Source organism: Pseudophryne corroboree, chromosome 3 (assembly GCF_028390025.1).
Source record: "Pseudophryne corroboree isolate aPseCor3 chromosome 3, aPseCor3.hap2, whole genome shotgun sequence".
Classification (NCBI taxonomy): domain Eukaryota; kingdom Metazoa; phylum Chordata; class Amphibia; order Anura; family Myobatrachidae; genus Pseudophryne; species Pseudophryne corroboree.
This window is the reverse complement of record NC_086446.1, coordinates 754,919,400-754,939,931: the sequence shown is the minus strand read 5'-3', so window position 1 is coordinate 754,939,931 and position 20,532 is coordinate 754,919,400. Positions and strand designations below refer to the sequence as shown.

The window sequence follows — 20,532 nt, the reverse complement described above, 5'->3', positions numbered from 1 at the left end:
AGAGAAAGAAAGAGAGTAAGAAAGAAAGAAAGAAAGAAGAAAGAGAAAGAAAGAAAGAAAGAAGAAAGAGAAAGAGAGAAAGAAAGAGAGAAAGAAAGAAAGAAAGAAAGAAAGAGAGAAAGAAAGAGAGAAAGAAAGAAAGAGAGAAAGAAAGAAAGAAAGAAAGAGAGAAAGAAAGAAAGAAAGAAAGAAAGAAAGAAAGAAGAAAGAAAGAGAAAGAAAGAAGAAAGAAAGAAAGAGAAAGAAAGAAAGAAAGAGAAAGAAAGAAAGAAAGAGAGAAAGAAAGAAAGAAAGAAAGAGAGAAACAAAGAAAGAAAGAAAAAGAAAAAAGAAAGAGAAAGAAAAAGAAAAAAAAAGAGAGAGAAAGAAAAAGAAAAAAAAAAGAGAGAGAAAGAAAAAGAAAGAGAAAGAAAGAAAGAGAGAAAGAAAGAAAAAGAAAGAGAAAGAAAAAGAAAGAGAAAGAAAAAGAAAGAGAAAGAAAGAGAAAGAGAGGGGCATATATACATTCATGTCATAATTTTATATGGTATTTTTAATAGGTTAGTAAAATGCACAAATATCCTTTCAGTTGGAGACAGATTCTACGGCTGAACATTATAATGAAGCTGTCAATATTTCGCCTGTCTGGCTGAACAAAGATTCTGTATGGTACATAAACCATATTTATCTCCGGAGTGAGCAGCATATTACATTGGCTTTAATATGCAGGGAATCAAGTAATCAGTAATAAATTCCAGATATGTAATCTTATCTGGGCTCCGTGCCACCCCGTACTTAGCAAGTGCACGAGCGAGATTGCTTGTGTGTCCAATCTCAAAGACTAATTACGTTTGACGCATTGCCTTGTTCCATTGGCTCGCTCCACCTCATTAGTTCCCAGATCTTGGATTTAATTTTTGCGCTTTCATAAGCAAATATATTTTTAGCTCCTGTCAAATAGAAAAAACGTCTACCGTTTTTTCTTTTCGACAATAGCAGTCTACCATTACAGGAGCAAATGCATAAGGAAACCAGAAAATTATGAACTTGGTTTAGTCACTCTCACTACCATATCGGTTACATTGTTCAATCACTGGGAAAACCCCACTATCATTGCATCTCACCGTATTCCTCTTCCATCAGACGCTTCTTAAAGGGACTCTGACACTAATTCTCTGATAACTTTAATTTCATAGAGATCACATGCAATCTTCCCCAACTCTGGACCTCCTGACCACTTACATAACAGTTCAGGTTTTAAGGATATCCATAGGTAAGCACATGTGATTAACTGTAATTAAAGTAGTTTTAATTTAAGCCTCTGGTATAAAGTAAATACTGAGGTGGGAGAAGTATCATCGCCACCTGTCATTGTCAGCACTTTCCAAAAAATGCAAATCCATTATACTGTAAGAGAAATTTAGCAGTTGAGCCGCAAACCATTTTACCAGTTACTAATTAAGTGAGGCATAGGGGGGTATTCAATAAGTGTCGGAAACTGCCGTCTTGTCGGAAAGATGGCAGCCTACTTCAGAAATAGGTCGGAAGGGGTTGTTGGAAAACACGTGGATCAGCGGAATAGCCGCGGATCCACGTGCTTTTGTCGGAAGCAACGCCAAATCAGACAGGATTTGGCCCCATTTCAGACAACCTCAATCCGAATTGAAAAAAGTTGGAGTGAGGTGAGGAGACGGGGAGCAGTGCGGCGGCTACAGCGAGCAGGGCGGTGGCTATGGGGAGTGGGGATGAGAGGTACCTTGACGGCCATCCCCCGGCCAGGCACCTCTCTCCCTGCAGCGCGGCACTGCGAGTGATGTGCTGCTCCAGCAGCTCCCTGTGTTCTTACACACGGGAAGCTGCTGACAGCCACACGGACACCAGCCAAATCCGACCACTCTTTCAATAGGGGTTGTCAGATCCATTCCGACAAATGCATGTCGGAATGGATCCGACTCTCATCTCCTATATAATAGCCCAGATCTGTGACTCTAACGCTGGGCAGAGTCACAGGGCTGGGCTGAGTCACAGATGTGGGCTAATCTATGCAGATCAGTGACGCCTGGCAATGAGGAGCAGCTGGCACGGGCATGGCACAGGCAGGGGTGTGTGAGGGGGTATGCCATACAAACAGACAGGGGCACCAGCTTACGGTGTGCTTGACCCCCCGCATAAGCACGCTCAGCAGGGGTTTGCTGGGCGCAGGACAGCTTCACTCTGCCACAGCATCTACAGACACCCTTCCCCATCCGCGGTCATCCAACGCAACCGCCCCTACCCCACCCGGAGCGCCTCAGGACCCCCACCCCTCCACCACACGCGGTACTATCGAACCCCCTACAGCACCCGCTGCCGCCACCCCTCTCCCACCCGCAGCACTTCCCGACCCCATCCCCCACACCTCCCCAAAATGCAGCACCTCAGAACTTCCTACACCACCCACCGCCCCCACTCCCCCGTCCATCCCCCACCCACACCACCTCCTAACCCCCTCCGTCATCCCTGCCCCCTCCACCCGCAGCATCTACAGACACCCTCCCCATCCGCGGTCCGCCCGCAAACGCCCCACCCGCTCCGCCTCCTAGCCCCCTACCCCACCTCCACCACCCACAGCTCCTCCGGACCCCCTCCCCCATCTGCCGCACCCCTGCACCTGCCCCTTACCCACACGAGTCGCTCCCGGACCCCCTACCCCACCCGCTGCGCACCCGCCCCTTCCCCACCTGCAGCTCCTCCGGAACCCCCTCCCCCATCCACAACATCCCCGCACCAGCCCCTCCTCCACCCATAGCGCCTCCGGATCCCACTCCCCCGCCCATCCCCATCTCCTGACCCCATCCGCGGTCCCCCCACACCCGCTGCATTTTGTACATTGTGCCCTGCAGGCGCTGTTCTCACCGTCGCAAGGGGCTACGCCCCCTTCACCTTTGGATGCCCTTTCATTGTGCAATATTTAACCACTAACAAAACTAGGAATGCAGGTAATACTCCATATAATACATATATTGAACCCTAGAAAGGCGTGCAGGGGTTAAGGGGGTGTAGCCCCTTACGACGGTATAAAGAGCGCACGTAGGGCGCGATGAAGCACCTACTTGAATATAACCCTCATTCTGTTTTTATTATTTTATCTATTTTTTCTTTTAAGGGCTCGTATTTATCAGTGGACACATATACAAGTGCCGCATATCAAATAGTAAGTACAGTCTCCTGGTGTGTCCTGGTTGCATCACGTTGCGACTAAAGACGCCCAGACACAGTATAATACAGCGGACGATCCGACGCATTGGAACAATAAAATAGCCTATATCATTCTGTGTGTGTGCATGATATCGTTCATTGCACGCTCCCGTGGGGTCATCCGTCGCTTTGCCTGATCTTTCTGACTGTTCAAATGATCAGCGGCTGACTATCCCATGCAGCGCTATGCAGGTGGTTAGGCACTGTGTCGCCCCATGTGTAGGGACCGCCAGGTATGTCGGCCCTTGGTCACATCGTCGGCACACATCGTACCGTGTGTGTTGCCACCTTAAGACGCAATTTCTGCAAAAAGGAAGCATGACACTAACCGAGTTATTCCGCTCACTCGCGCCAGGTATCTGTAGTCAGTGGCGAATTTCCCATTAGGCATGAGGTGGCACTTGTTGAGGGGCGGCACTTGGATGCTTTAGTTTGCACTGTCAGCCCAAAAAGTACCGGTAACTGCAAAATATTTCCACTGTCCTGTACCATATGCCATCTTGAACGGAGTGTAAATGGGTAGAACATGCACATACTGTCCCTGTAAGCTGTCCTACTTAGTAAATATACTATACTATATATTGGGTGTGGTTCATCAAATCGACAGTGTCTAGGTCGACAGTCACTAGGTCGACAGGGTTTCTAGGTCGACAAGTGCTAGGTCGACAGGTCTAAAGGTCGACATGAGGATTTTTTTTTTTTTGTGTTGTTTTCTTCGTAGAGTGACCGGGATCCCAAATTAGTGCACAGCGTCCCCTCGCATGGCCCGCTTCGCTCGCCATGCTTCGGGCATGGTGCCTTCGCTCCGCTACCGCTTCGCTCGGCACACTTTACCGTTCCAATCGTAGTCCACGTGGATCGTTAAGTATGAAAAAATTCAAAAAAAGAAAAAAAATGTGAAAAACTCATGTCGACCTTTAGACCTGTCGACCTAGCACATGTCGACCTAGAAACCCTGTCGACCTTCCATCCATGTCGACCTAGTGACTGTCGACCTATAGTGGTCGACCTAAACATTGTCGACCTAGACACTGTCGATCTTCAGACCGGATCCCCTATATATTATACTGTACTATGCCATAGTTAGTGGCTCTCTTATTCTTCTAATAAAATGAGAGCTTATAACCAATCAATAAAAATAATAAAATTAGGCAGGTGGGGGGCGGCCATTACTATTGTGCCTAGGGGCCCCTCACCCCCAAATCCGCCCAAGTCTGTATTTAAATGTATTTTGTTTTATTAAATTAGTCACCGTCTGTCATAGCAGCGGAAAAGTTCCAAAACTACTGCAGGGCACAATTCTCCTCTTCTTTAGTGCTCAGCCCCCGTAACGTGAGTAAAGAGATAAACAGACAAAGCTCTGGTCATACAGGGCACTATTTATCCACAGAGGAGGTGTTTACTTGTATAGTATATCAGTCTTGGAAGTGTCAGATCCTTTATATCCTGATGCAGAAGTTATTTATAGCAAGACTTACTTACACACATAGTATTAATTCATTGTACAGTAAAAGTCAGCCTTACCTCGGCGATACAAGTCAGGATGATGAGACAGAGTTTGCCACTATTAAGCCGATGTTCATCTACAACAAAGAAGAGAGACTGTAATGAATAGGAAGCTCCATACTGAATACAACGGGCACAGCACATTTGTACCCCTTTCAGACTGACAGAGCCGGGTCACACCCAGGAATGACCCCTTTCACACTGCACTTAGAGCCCCGTTTACACTGATCCTGGGAAATCCCTGCAAATACATATGTATGTCACTAGAAATGGACATTTTTCTGGCTCACATAGATGAGGTCACAATAGGCAAGCAAAGGGAGAACTGCTTTTTCAGAGTCTTCATTTTATTAACAACTTGCTGTTGTGTCCGGATAATTCCTCTGGCTTCCAGCAGCTTTGCAATGTTCTTATAAACAATAGCATCCTTCACTGTGCCTGTTATCTGTCTCTTTATTTCCTCCTCCCCCCTTATGCTGAGCAGCTCTCTGATCTCCTGATCAGTCCAGGTAGCCATATTGCCTGTCTCCTCCGCTTCCAGGACTTCTCCTCTGCCTTCTCAGGCTGCGGATGATGACATCATCTTTTCTGAGCCCAAGAAAGCTCCAATGAGAGGCCTTTTAACAGTCCCATGTACTGAATACCGGGTAGGGCCCATTCACACTACACTGCATTCCGGGACGATTCCGGATTCAACCCAGGTCGAGACCTGGGATGAAATGCTGGGACGCTCGACCTGGGAAATTTTTTCAGGACCCTTCCACAGTCTGAAAGGGGTATAATTGTCACATCGAAGGGCAATAAAGAAACAAAACTGCCTGGAAAATAAAAATTCTCTGAAAGGTTGAATTCCTCTTTGACGGACTCTAGAACAGGTGGCGGGTCAGAGACGCAGGACTGTTCCCCGTCAACTACATAGCTACCATCATTCCTTATTGAGAGTCTGTAGGGGGGGAGTGTCGATGATAATTGGATTGTGTGAAGGCGTAGAATAAAGGCTTGGTCTATAAAGTCACTCTCAACGCTTAGGTTGCGCTCAAGGTTACTCTCAGTGGCTCAAACTATGAGATGTATCCAACCCAAAACACCTTTACAGAACGTTCCAAGTTTAGGTGACTGTATTGGCTTGTACAAGCCCTCCTGCAACTTTTACTAGTGACGCTGCCTTTTCTCATTATCATCTTTCCCCATCCGTGCTTTTCAGGCATGTGTTTATATCATCATACAGCATAGCTTGTATTTCATAGCTTGCAAGCTAACTCACAGGTCCCTGCACTGGATTCTATTCAACACAGGGACGAGGTTTGTGTCATATACAGTATAAAGGGAATGGAAAGTGAAACTACTTTGATGAAATGATGTAACAATATGGTTGAAAAGCACTGACGGAATCTAGACAGATAAAACATTATGTTTAATGAAAGTCGCATGCAGACATGTACAAGCAAAAAATAAAAGTAATCTGTGGTGGGAGGGGGGGGGGGGCTGGGGACCCCTTTAATACAGATCAAACTAGAGATACAAAATGCAGGAAGCAATCAACGTTCACCAGAAACAGTGGAATGATGATGCAGTCCCAGTGGCAAGCGCTATAGAAAGGTATGGCAGGTACAAAATAAACTACTGATAAAAAGTAAAAAGTAGCATACAGATAAATCACATATAGGAGAGCGTCATGTGTCATCCTGGTCACAGGGTTGTGAATAGATGACACGGTCTGTCAAGAGAATCACAGCATAACGGAACTCCGCATTGCCACATAGAGAACTCATCAGCGGCTGGCCGTTTGTTCAGCATGACTGCCAGCGTGACGCGCAAATCCGAGCGTTTACCTTTTGTGTCTTGCATGACAAGGGAGCTGTATTTCAGGAAGGTAATGAGCAGATTACTCGTTTGCACATCAGCATCGAGGGGAAGTTCCGTCGGGCCGATCACTGCAATAAATACATACAATGATTAAATGATTTACGTCTTAATAAAAGGGAAGGATTCAAAACACGATTACGGCGCGGCTATTGCAGAAATGCGGCATTAAGGCACGCGACTAATTGACTAGTGTTACATATCATAGACGAAAGGGAGAAGTGTGATAATCCGATGCAAGGTGTGTGATTAGAGTATCAAATGAAATTACATGCTAGGCTTTCATTGGTTTACTCCACCATGAATGTGGACACTAATTCCAGGTTATATAAGGGAAACGCAAGCTTGAATCGGCGAGTAAGACCTGTGTGGTCCTAAATATGGCAACGTCCAGCCTATAATTGGAAGCGCTACTATAAGTAACGAAGACAGACATGAGTTTAAACAGGGGAAATGCCAGGCTAAATATAAAAGTCAGCCTAGATAAGTAATACCCCTTTCAGACAGAAGAAGAGATTGCTAGGGCAAGCTTCTAGACCCGGTATCTTGCCTGGTCAACCCAGGTCTTTTTCTGTATAAAAGGGTCAAATCGGGTCAAAGATCCCGGGACTTCTGCCCGGCTTTTGACCAAGTTCCCTTTCACACAGAAGAAGGACCAATGTTGACCCGGCAAATTACAGAGTTCAAATGCTTGACTCTGTCTGAAAAGGCCGGGACCGGAAATGAAGACGTGCTTCAAATGCCGGGTAAAAGACAGGTCTCAGCAAAGAAGGCAAATTCTAGAATAATTAAGCGTAAATAAGGAAGTAAAACAACAGCCCTACACAATACAAATGCCATTGTAATGAACACTGCCAGCCTAATGAACATAGTAAACGGCATATTAAATAAATGACTCATGGAATCTGCAGCCAGAGTGGGCAAGAGACCAGCTTAAATGTGCCCACTCTCATGATGCAATGATATTAGGAGAGATCTGATAATTACATGTATGGCAGACAGAAATAAAACGGAGCCGAACGTTTTCAAATCAAATAGATCAATTAGAAATACACTCAGGCAAGTCTGGAGACTTCATTGCTCAGGAGTTAACAGCAATTGTCTCGCAGTGTGCGGGCAAACTGATCAGAATGAAGTGAACTTCTTCAAGCACGTGTAATCTACTGTATATCATTTATTAGACAAAGTGAAGGGGGGAATTCAATTAGCTGGGGTAAATGACGACGGCCAACTGAACCCCGGGGGGGTAATTCAACTGACGCAGATAGTCGTCATCATCGGGGAACCTGTTTCACCTGGCTGGAGGGAAGAGAAATGAAATCCCAGATAAGTACAGTGTTTTGGCGGCGCGAAACCATGTGGATCCAGAAACCTATCCTGGATCCTGTGTGTTTTCGCATGAAAATGTTTAAACGGGCCATTAATTGAATTGCCCAAAATTAATAATCGGGCAAAAATAAATAAATGAATAAACATAAAATTAAAAAAAATTAAAAAAAAATCAGGAAAGTTTTTTTTGCAGAAAACTTCTGTGGCTAATTGAATTCCCCCTTAAGCTGGGTACATACTGTACATCAATCGTGGCAGACAGCCATCTCTGAGCGGTGTACAACAGAGGCACCAGTGTCTAATTCAGAGGCACCAGTGTCTGATTCAGAGGCACCAGTGTCTGATTCAGAGGCACCAGTGTCTGATTCAGAGGCACCAGTTCAGATAGGAACAATAATTGAGAGGTGTGTACAAGGAACATTGGGGGTCATTCCGAGTTGTTCGCTAGCAGATTTCGGTCGCAGCGATCAGGCAAAAAAACGGCACTTCTGCGCATGCGCCACAATGCGCACGCGCAAAGTACTATTTCAACGAGCGACGTAGTTTCACACAAGGTCTAGCGAAGCATTTCAGTTGCACTGCTGGCCGCAGAGTGATTGACAGGAAGTGGGCGTTTCTGGGTCAACTGACCGTTTTCAGGGAGTGTGTGGAAAAACGCAGGCGTGCCAGATAAAAACGCAGGCGTGGCTGGCCGAACGCAGGGCGTGTTCGTGACGTCAAAGCAGGAACTGTAGAGTCTGAAGTGATCGCTAGCACTGTCACTGCACAAAATTATTTTGTAGCTGCTCTGCGATCCTTTCGTTCGCACTTCTGCTATGCTAAGATGCACTCCCAGAGGGCGGCGGCTTAGCGTTTGCACGGCTGCTAAAAGCAGCTAGCGAGCGAACAACTCAGAATGAGGGCCATTGGACGTTACCGGGATCGTTTCAGCTCTAGAGAAATAAATTGTGGATCGTATATCATATCTGTCCAGTGTATACCTAGCATTAGTATGTCCAATGAATACATAATTAGTGAAAAATGTCAACTTTTTTTTTTTAAATCATGTATATGTGATTTTTTATTTTTTTTTAAATATACAAACAAATAAACATAATCAAACAAAAGAATCATGCATTTCTTGGCAGAATTCCACATCGGGTAAGTATGAATATAGGTTTTCAAAGTTGGTACATACTTCACAAAGCCCATCACATACATTTGCAATAAACAGGAAGGAGAACACAAATCTAGCAATGGCATAACAGCACGTTCGTACACCTAGAGGGTAGAATGGCATGTGTTACAAACCAGGGGTGCCCAAGAATATCCGAAAATTTTTATCTTTAATGGAATCACTCCTCATGTGGGTGCATTTAATAAGACTACAAAAATACCCTAAAAGAAATGCAATATAAATAGGGAATTTGGGATATGACACACTAAGGGGTCAATTCTATTCGGCAACTAAAGAATAGCGCCGGGAATTAGCTCCCGACGCTATTCAATTCAGCTAAAGTTAAGTCGGCGATGTCCCGTTCTCGCCGACTTAACAGGTAGTTTTGTCGGGAGAACGGGCATTCTCCGACTTAACTACCCGGCGCGAGGCTGATTCCCGACAGAATCAGCCTCGCGCCGGCCGCGAGGCAGCACTTTTGTCGGGTTTATTCTCTCATCCCCCGGGGATGAGAGAAGAATTCCCGACAATTGCGGGCAACTAGTAGCAGAATTGAATAGCGTCGGGAGCTAATTCCCGGCGCTATTCTTTAGTTGCCGAATAGAATTGACCCCTAAATATGCCAATAAGAAAAATGCCACCTTAAATAAACCAAATAATAGCCTAAAGGTGGGTACACACTAGGCGACGTGCTCTATGAGCAACTTCGCCTAGTGTTTCCCCCTCCCGGGCCGGGCGGTCGGTGGCAGAGCATACACACCGAGTGATATGACATTCATATCGCTAAGTGACTTCACCCAGCGGCCGGGCCGTGCAAGCAGCTCTTGGATGACAATCCAAATTGAGCTGCCTGCACAGCCGACAGCGAGAGTCGTTAACGACGCGCGGGACCGCCCATCGCTGGTCGGCATACACACTTGCCAAGTAAGTGAGCGGCGTCGCACATGTTCTCGGCAAGTGTGTATGCACCTTTAAAGTAAGAATTACCAGTGTAAATAAATACATAGAATTACCAGCATAAATAAGAGAAACACCAGGCTTACAGAACAATAGGCTGGCCATCCCTACATAAGGGACTCGCCAAGAAAAATAAATAAGAGAATCTCCAGAATAAATAAGGAACGCATACGGTATAAGAGAACTGCCAACTTCAAAAGAGAAGAGAATTCCCAGGTTAAATAAGAGAATCTCTGGTGTAAATAAATAGAAGAATCATTAACCTAAATAAATAAGCGTACTGTCAGCCTGAATGGAAAAAGACAATCAGCGACATGAATAAATAAATGTCCCAATCCTAAATAAAGAAGACAATTACCAGCCTAAGGAAAAGAACTGCACTTAAATAATAGAACCACCAGACTTAATAAAACACCAGTCTAAATAAATTGGAGAATCACCAGACTGAGTAGATAGTGGAATCACCTAATACATATAAAAACAGTCTATTATGGCCTACAAATATAAAACACCACAGCCGGAATAAAGAACACAAAGAAAGGAGTAAGGATGACAGCCTATAAATAGCGTCAGCATAAACAAGACTGACACCAGGATAAGGAAATCGTACTAATAAATAATATGGAAGAGAGCGAGAAAGAAAATCACAAACCTAAATATGTGCCAAAGCAAACAAGAGTAGCACTAGCCCAAATAATGTAAATGACAATTTAAATAGGTTTTTAAATATGTAAATAAGAAAAAGGCCCACCTACAGAAGAGAACTTCTACATAAGAGAAGGTCTACATACTGTAAGAGAAGATCTACATACTGTAAGAGACGGACTCGCCTACATAAGAGAAAGTGTACATAAGAAAATAAGATTTTACTTACCGATAAATCTATTTCTCGTAGTCCGTAGTGGATGCTGGGGACTCAGTCAGGACCATGGGGATTAGCGGCTCCGCAGGAGACAGGGCACAAAAATAAAGCTTTAGGATCAGGTGGTGTGCACTGGCTCCTCCCCCTATGACCCTCCTCCAAGCCTCAGTTAGGATACTGTGCCCGGACGAGCGTACACAATAAGGAAGGATTTTGAATCCCGGGTAAGACTCATACCAGCCACACCAATCACACCGTACAACTTGTGATCTGAACCCAGTTAACAGTATGACAACGTAGGAGCCTCTGAACAGACGGCTCACAACAAGAACAACCCGATTTTTTTGTAACAATAACTATGTACAAGTATTGCAGACAATCCGCACTTGGGATGGGCGCCCAGCATCCACTACGGACTACGAGAAATAGATTTATCGGTAAGTAAAATCTTATTTTCTCTAACGTCCTAGTGGATGCTGGGGACTCCGTCAGGACCATGGGGATTATACCAAAGCTCCCAAACGGGCGGGAGAGTGCGGATGACTCTGCAGCACCGAATGAGAGAACTCCAGGTCCTCTTTAGCCAGGGTATCAAATTTGTAGAATTTTACAAACGTGTTCTCCCCCGACCACGTAGCTGCTCGGCAGAGTTGTAATGCCGAGACCCCTCGGACAGCCGCCCAGGATGAGCCCACCTTCCTTGTGGAATGGGCCTTGACAGATTTAGGCTGTGGCAGGCCTGCCACAGAATGTGCAAGTTGAATTGTGCTACAAATCCAACGAGCAATCGTCTGCTTAGAAGCAGGAGCACCCAGCTTGTTGGGTGCATACAGTATAAACAGCGAGTCAGATTTTCTGACTCCAGCCGTCCTTGAAATATATATTTTCAATGCCCTGACAACGTCCAGCAACTTGGAATCCTCCAAATCGCTAGTAGCCGCAGGCACCACAATAGGCTGGTTCAGGTGAAACGCTGACACCACCTTAGGCAGAAAATGAGGACGCGTCCGCAGTTCTGCCCTGTCCGAATGGAAAATCAGATATGGGCTTTTATACGATAAAGCCGCCAATTCTGACACTCTCCTGGCTGAAGCCAGGGCCAGTAGCATGGTTACTTTCCATGTAAGATATTTCAAATCCGCCGATTTGAGTGGCTCAAACCAATGGGATTTGAGAAAATCCAAAACTACATTAAGGTCCCACGGAGCCACTGGGGGCACAACCGGGGGCTGTATATGTAGTACTCATTTTACAAAAGTCTGGACTTCAGGAACTGAAGCCAATTCTTTCTGGAAGAAAATCGACAGGGCCGAAATTTGAACCTTAATGGACCCCAACTTGAGGCCCATAGACAATCCTGTTTGCAGGAAATGTAGGAATCGACCCAATTGAAATTCCTCCGTGGGGGCCTTCCTGGCCTCACACCACGCAACATATTTTCTCCAAATGCGGTGATAATGTTGTGCAGTCACCTCCTTCCTGGCTTTAACCAGTGTAGGAATGACCTCTTCTGGAATGCCTTTTTCCCTTAGAATTCGGCGTTTAACCGCCACGCCGTCAAACGCAGCCGCGGTAAGTCTTGGAATAGACACGGTCCCTGCTGAATCAGGTCCCGTCTTAGAGGTAGAGGCCACGGATTTTCCGTGAGCATCTCCTGAAGTTCCGGGTACCAAGTTCTTCTTGGCCAATCCGGAGCCACGAGTATCGTTCTTACTCCCCTTTGCCGTATAATTCTCAGTACTTTGGGTATGAGAGGCAGAGGAGGAAACACATACACTGACTGGAACACCCACGGTGTTACCAGAGCGTCCACAGCTATTGCCTGAGGGTCTCTTGACCTGGCGCAATACCTGTCCAGTTTTTTGTTGAGGCGAGACGCCATCATATCCACCTTTGGTTTTTCCCAACGGTTCACAATCATGTGGAAGACTTCTGGATTAAGTCCCACTCTCCCGGGTGTAGATCGTGTCTGCTGAGGAAGTCTGCTTCCCAGTTGTCCACTCCCGGAATGAACACTGCTGACAGTGCTATCACATGATCTTCCGCCCAGCGAAGAATCCTTGCAGCTTCTGCCATTGCTCTCCTGCTTCTTGTGCCGCCCTGTCTGTTTACGTGGGCGACTGCCGTGATGTTGTCCGACTGGATCAACACCGGCTGACCCTGAAGCAGGGGTTTTGCCAGGCTTAGAGCATTGTAAATCGCTCTTAGCTCCAGTATATTTATGTGAAGAGACATCTCCAGGCTTGACCATACTCCCTGGAAGTTTCTTCCCTGTGTGACCGCTCCCCAGCCTCTCAGACTGGCATCCGTGGTCACCAGGACCCAGTCCTGTATGCCGAATCTGCGGCCTTCTAACAGATGAGCACTCTGCAACCACCACAGAAGAGACACCCTTGTCCGTGGCGATAAGGTTATCCGCTGATGCATCTGCAGATGCGATCCGGACCATTTGTCCAGCAGATCCCACTGAAAAGTTCGTGCGTGGAATCTGCCGAATGGGATTGCTTCGTAAGAAGCCACCATCTTTCCCAGGACTCTTGTGCATTGATGCACAGACACTTTTCCTGGTTTTAGGAGGTTCCTGACAAGTTCGGATAACTCCTTGGCTTTCTGCTCCGGAAGAAACACCTTTTTCTGAACCGTGTCCAGAATCATTCCCAGGAACAGCAGACGTGTTGTCGGGGTCAACTGAGATTTTGGAAAATTCAGAATCCACCCGTGTTGTTGCAGCACTACTTGGGTTAGTGCTACTCCGTCCTCCAGCTGTTCTCTGGACCTTGCCCTTATCAGGAGATCGTCCAAGTAAGGGATAATTAATACGCCTCTTCTTCGCAGAAGAATCATCATTTCGGCCATTACCTTGGTAAAGACCCGAGGTGCCGTGGACAATCCAAACGGCAGCGTCTGAAACTGATAATGACAGTTTTGCACCACGAACCTGAGGTACCCTTGATGTGAAGGGCAAATTGGGACATGCAGGTAAGCATCTTTTATGTCCAGGGACACCATAAAGTCCCCTTCTTCCAGATTCGCTATCACTGCTCTGAGTGATTCCATCTTGAACTTGAATTTTTGTATGTACAGGTTCAAAGATTTCAGATATAGAATAGGTCTTACCGAGCCGTCCGGCTTCGGTACCACAAATAGCGTGGAGTAATACCCCTTTTCCAGTTGTAGGAGGGGTACCTTGACTATCACCTGCTGAGAAAACAGCTTGTGAATGGCTTCCAATACCGTCGCCCTGTCTGAGGGAGACGTTGGCAAAGCAGACTTTAGGAACCGGCGAGGGGGAGACTTCTCGAATTCCAACCTGTAACCCTGAGATACTACCTGCAGGATCCAGGGGTCCACCTGTGAGCAAGCCCACTGCGCGCTGAAATTCTTGAGTCGACCCCCCACCGTTCCTGAGTCCGCTTGTAAAGCCCCAGCGTCATGCTGAGGGCTTTGCAGAACCCGCGGAGGGCTTCTGTTCCTGGGAAGGAGCTGCTTGCTGCCCTCTCTTACCCTTTCCTCTGCCTCGGGGCAGATATGACTGTCCTTTTGCCCGCTTCTTATAGGACCGAAAGGACTGCGGCTGAAAAGACTGTGTCTTTTTCTGTTGGGAGGGGGTCTGAGGTAAAAAGGTGGATTTCCCGGCAGTTGCCGTGGCCACCAAATCCGATAGACCGACGCCAAATAATTCCTCCCCTTTATACGGCAATACTTCCATATGCCGTTTGGAATCCGCATCACCTGACCACTGTCGTGTCCATAAACTTCTTCTGGCAGATATGGACATCGCACTTACTCTCGATGCCAGAGTGCAAATATCCCTCTGAGCATCTCGCATATAAAGAAAAGCATCCTTTAATTGCTCTAAAGTCTGTAAAATACTGTCCCTATCCAGGGTATCAATATTTTCAGTCAGGGAATCCGACCAGACCACCCCAGCACTGCACATCCAGGCTGAGGCGATGGCTGGTCGCAGTATAACACCAGTATGTGTGTATGTACTTTCAAGGGTAGTTTCCAGCCTCCTATCAGCTGGATCCTTGAGGGCGGCCGTATCAGGAGACGGTAACGCCACTTGTTTTGATAAGCGTGTGAGCGCCTTATCCACCTTAGGGGGTGTTTCCCAGCGCGCCCTAACCTCTGGCGGGAAAGGGTATAATGCCAATAACTTTTTTGAAATTAGCACTTTTCTATCTGGGTTAACCCACGCTTCACCACATACATCATTCAATTCCTCCGATTCAGGAAAAACTACAGGTAGTTTTTTCACCCCCCACATAATACCCCTTTTTGTGGTACTTGTAGTATCAGAGATATGCAAAGCCTCCTTCATTGCCGTGATCATATAACGTGTGGCCCTACTGGAAAATACGTTTGTTTCTTCACCGTCGACACTAGATTCAGTGTCCGTGTCTGGGTCTGTGTCGACCGACTGAGGTAAAGGGCGTTTTACAGCCCCTGACGGTGTCTGAGACGCCTGGGCAGGTACTAACTGGTTTTCCGGCCGTCTCATGTCGTCAACTGATTTTTGTAATGTGCTGACATTATCACGTAATTCCATAAACAAAGCCATCCATTCCGGTGTCGACTCCCTGGGGGGTGACATCACCATTACCGGCAATTGCTCTGCCTCCACACCAACATCGTCCTCATACATGTCGACACACACGTACCGACACACAGCAGACACACAGGGAATGCTCTATTGAAGACAGGACCCCACTAGCCCTTTGGGGAGACAGAGGGAGAGTTTGCCAGCACACACCCAAGCGCTATAATATATATGGGAACAACCCTATATAAGTGTTGTATCCTTATAGCAGCTTAAATATAGTAATATCGCCAAAAAAAGTGCCCCCCCTCTCTGTTTTACCCTGTTTCTGTAGTGCAGTGCAGGGGAGAGTCCTGGGAGCCTTCCTCACAGCGGAGCTGAGCAGGAAAATGGCGCTGTGTGCTGAGGAGAATAAGCCCCGCCCCCTATTTCGGCGGGCTCTTCTCCGGAGTTTGTGAGATCTGGCAGGGGTTAAATACATCCATATAGCCTCAAGGGCTATATGTGATGTATTTTTTAGCCATAAAAAGGTATTATACATTGCTGCCCAGGGCGCCCCCCCAGCGCCCTGCACCCTCCGTGACCGCTGTGTGAAGTGTGCTGACAACAATGGCGCACAGCTGCAGTGCTGTGCGCTACCTCAGGAAGACTGAAAAGTCTTCTGCCGCCTGCTTCTGGACCTCTTCCATCTTCGGCATCTGCAAGGGGGGTCGGCGGCGCGGCTCCGGGACCGGACTCCATGGCTGGGCCTGTGTTCGATCCCTCTGGAGCTAATGGTGTCCAGTAGCCTAAGAAGCCAATCCATCCTGCACGCAGGTGAGTTGACTTCTCTCCCCTAAGTCCCTCGATGCAGTGAGCCTGTTGCCAGCAGGACTCACTGAAAATAAAAAAACCTAAAAACTTTTTCTAAGCAGCTCTTTAGGAGAGCCACCTAGATTGCACCCTGCTCGGACGGGCACAAAAACCTAACTGAGGCTTGGAGGAGGGTCATAGGGGGAGGAGCCAGTGCACACCACCTGATCCTAAAGCTTTATTTTTGTGCCCTGTCTCCTGCGGAGCCGCTAATCCCCATGGTCCTGACGGAGTCCCCAGCATCCACTAGGACGTTAGAAAAAAGTTCTACATACTGTAAGAGAAGGGCCTGCCTACACAAGAGAATGTCTACATCAGAGAAGGGCCCGCCTACACAAGAGAATGTCTACATCAGAGAAGGGCCCACCTACACAAGAGAAGGCCTACACAAGAGAAGGGCCCGCCTACACAAGAGAAGGGCCCGCATACTGTAAGAGAGGGTCTACATAAGAAAAGGGCCAGCATAATGTAAGAGAAGGGCCTGCATGCTGTAAGAGAAGGGCCTGCATGCTGTAAGGGAAAGGCCTGAATGCTGAAAGGGAAGGTCTACATAAGAGAAGGGCCCGCCTACACAAGAGAAGATCTACATACTGTAAGAGAAGGGCTTGCCTACATAAGACATGGTCTACATAGTGTAAGAGAAGGACCTGCCTACAGAAAGATAAGACGGTCTACATACTGTATGAGAAGGGCCTGCCTACATAAAAGTTCTACATACTGTAAGAGAAGGTCTACATACTGTAAAAGAAGGACCCGCCTACATAAGAGACATTCTACATAAAAGAAGGGCCACCTACATAAGAGAAGGTCTACATACTGTAAGAGAAGAGCCTGTCTACATAAGAGAAGTCCTATAGAAGAGAAGGGCATGTCTATATAAGAAAAGTTCTACATACTGTAAGAGAAGGGCCCGCCTACATAAAGAGAAGGTCTACACAAGAGAAGGGCCACCTAGACAAGAGAAGTCCTACATAAGAGAAGGGTCCGTCTACATAAGAAAAGTTCTACATACTGTAATAAAAGGGCCCGCCTACATAACAGAAGGTCTATACAAGAGAAGGGCCCATCTACATGAAAGGGCTCCAGCTACATAAGAGAGGAACACGATAAATTTGGATTATAAGAGAATCACCAGCCAGAAGAACATACACCAACTTAAGTATCAAAAAGACATCCTAAATATAAGATAAATGGCATTTAAAACAGGTTAATAACAAAGGGGCAGATGTATTAACCTGGAGAAGGCATAAGCAATTGATAAACCAGTGATATGTGCAAGGTGATAAAGGCACCAGCCAATCAGATCCTAACTGTTAATTTACATAATGGAGCTGATTGGCTGGTGCCTTTATCACCTTGCACATATCACTGGTTTATCACTTCCTTATGCCTTCTCCAGGTTAATACATCTGCCCCAATGACCTCAGTCTAAATAAAAAAAATGCCCTACATTAGAGAAAACAAATATTACATATGGCAGCCTAAATAAGTAAACTCTATCCTAAATAAAGCAAATGCTGAACTAAGCATACAGACAAAATAAACCTGACATACTGCATACCAGCCTTAATGTACGGGGATTCCGCTTAAAGGATAGGCGAGTATGTGTGGGCATGTACAGATACTGTTCACCCAGGATGCCAGTCCAGTATATATCCCTGTGGTCCGGTCCAAGCACAAATAGCGCACCACCTGATCGCCCATAGTGGGGCTTGTTAAAAAAATATTCGTCAACTCGGCTCAAACCGGCTCGCGGTGTGGTGTGGACGGGTAAGCTTAGTCGACGTGACCCGAGACCCGTTCACTGCATGGAGAAGAGGCGGCACCTGGAGATCATCTCATCTCCAACGCCGCCTCCACATGCGCCGGCGGTGATGTCACACGTGGGGCCGCCTGACTGAAAGGGGTCTCGCTGAGTCGCACCCAGGAAAGTCCACTGTACAAATCCTGAGGGAGACTCGGAATTTGCAGTCTGAATGAGGTATCAGTGAGAACAGGGCTGCAGGGGCAGTGACATGATGTGAGGAGGGGAATGGAGGCAGCAGGCAGCCACAGACTGGGAGTTATATAGTGGGAGGAGCAGGGTCCCCAGCAGCACATACTATGTCAGGAGATGAGTGATGTGTCAGTGAGGACAGGGCTGCATGTGACAGGGGCAGTGACATGATGTGAGGAGGGGAATGGAGGCAGCAGGCAGCCACAGACTGGGAGTTATATAGTGGGAGGAGCAGGGTCCCCAGCAGCACAGAGTATGTCAGGAGATGAGTGATGTGTCAGTGATGAAAGGGATGCATGTGACAGGGGCAGTGACATGACGTGAGGATGGGAATGGAGGCAGCAGACAGCCACAGACTGAGAGTTACATAGTGGGAAGAAGCAGGATCCCCCCCCCAGCAGCACAGAGTATGTCAGGATATGACTGATGTGATAGGGAGGACAAGGCTGCATGTGACAGGGGCAGTGACATGATGTGAGGAGGGGGATGGAGGCAGCAGGAAACCACAGACAGAGTTATATAGTGGGAAGAAGCAGGATCCCCCAGCAGCACAGAGTATGTCAGGAGATGAGTGATGTGATAGTGAGGACAGGGCTGCATGTGACAGGGAGCAGTGACATTAAGTGAGGAAGGGAATGGAAGCAGCAGAAAACCAGACTGATGGATACTGGAAGAAGCAGTATGAAATAAGACTACTGTTAAATATATATGGGGATACTGTGGTATCTATAACTAAAATATTGCATAGGGCCACCAATACCGCAGCACTGAACAAATAATCTCTGTCATTCACAGCCGTCCCTGGCCAATTATCGGGTATTACTCTGTGTATACAGGAGATGACACGTACATTAGCATCACTTGTGTATAATGAATCAATATACAAACCTACCACAGTTTGGGGCAGATGTATTAAGCCTGGAAAAGTGATAAACCAGTGATAAGTGCAAGGTGATAACGTACCAGCCAATCAGCTCCAATATGTAAATTGACAGTTTGGCTGGTGTGTTTATCACCTTGCACTTATCACTGCTTTATCACTTCTCCAGGCTTAATACATCTGCCCCTTTGTGTCTTACCCTAGGGAAGAGACATGAACTCTACAGAACGCACAGATTACAGTGCAATTGAATACGCCAGGCATGAATCTGGTAGAGTTGGTAGAGTGTATAAATCTGCAGAGGAAACTTCTCCTGGCAGAGCCGTAAAACAGGGCAGGATATTTATACAAATGCTCCGACATCTACATAAATCTTCCTCCAAATAAGGAGCTACAGATCAATGTAATTAAATGAAAGAAAGAAACTGCCTGCATTCATATTCAAAGCCATCTTTCTGTCTATACGATAACATTTTATTGTATCAATAATTAAAGCAGAATAATAGAGAAGCTGGAAAGAGTAAGATTTAAACATATCGGGAAAGAAGAATATTTTCCGAGATGGGATGGGAGTCTGATTGGTGGAAAGTTTAGAAGTAACAGAACTCATCACTTCTAGATTCCGGAATTTAATGAATGTAAAAACTGTCCAACCGCAGAACAACATGATGACAGCAATACAGAGACATAAAACACAACCGGATTACAATAAGGTCATATAAACATACTGTACCATCTGAGGAGGGCGGCGTGGTACCCAGCGGGGTGGTAGGTGTTGTAGGAACGGGGCTGGTTGGTACCGTGACTAAGCCCATCTCAGGATGACTCTGAACACAAATGGACGAAGAAAGGATTTTAGATGGATGCAAGGGCAAATATTAGCATACAACTGGAGTGAAAAGAGTATAATATACTAAATATTACAATTAGTAAATACAAAATATACATAAAAATAACAGTAACACATACAGGAAGCATCATTTCTCAGATATAGCACAAACGTATATATTTGTTTAAATTACTTTACATATAGGAAGACTATAAGTGAGCCGTCACCTTGCTGGACTGCCGAGGTACATGAATGGATTCCGCTAACAATTAACAACAAATTTCATGAGATGTATAAAACATACAGGGCCTGACGAAACGCGTTGGAAGACCTGTACTTACCTCATACTCAGATAAGGAAAAATCTGTTTACTTGATCTTATTGTAGTTTTTATACATTCATTTTTAAGTGTTTTAGTTCAGCTGTGATTGTATTGTTGACCCATTTTATATATATGTCCTTTTATGTCTCATTTTTATGGTAATAAATAGTTTTATTATATTTATTATTGGCAATTTTTACTTCATTGATTGACACCGTTGG

The 20,532-nt window shown here is 46.2% G+C and overlaps 1 protein-coding gene across 3 annotated transcripts in view; it reads right to left on the bottom strand.

Annotated features, from left to right (window-relative positions):
* Positions 1-20,532, bottom strand: part of ARMH3 (armadillo like helical domain containing 3) — a 281,292-nt gene that overhangs the window by 196,771 nt on the left and 63,989 nt on the right. For all 3 annotated transcript variants that reach the window (XM_063962376.1, XM_063962377.1, XM_063962378.1), the window contains exons 14-16: positions 19,894-19,987; positions 6,555-6,656; positions 4,741-4,799 (exon numbers count right to left, since the gene is read on the bottom strand). In XM_063962376.1, coding sequence (XP_063818446.1) covers positions 4,741-4,799; positions 6,555-6,656; positions 19,894-19,987 — 255 coding nt within the window. The remainder of the gene's footprint in view (positions 1-4,740; positions 4,800-6,554; positions 6,657-19,893; positions 19,988-20,532) is intronic.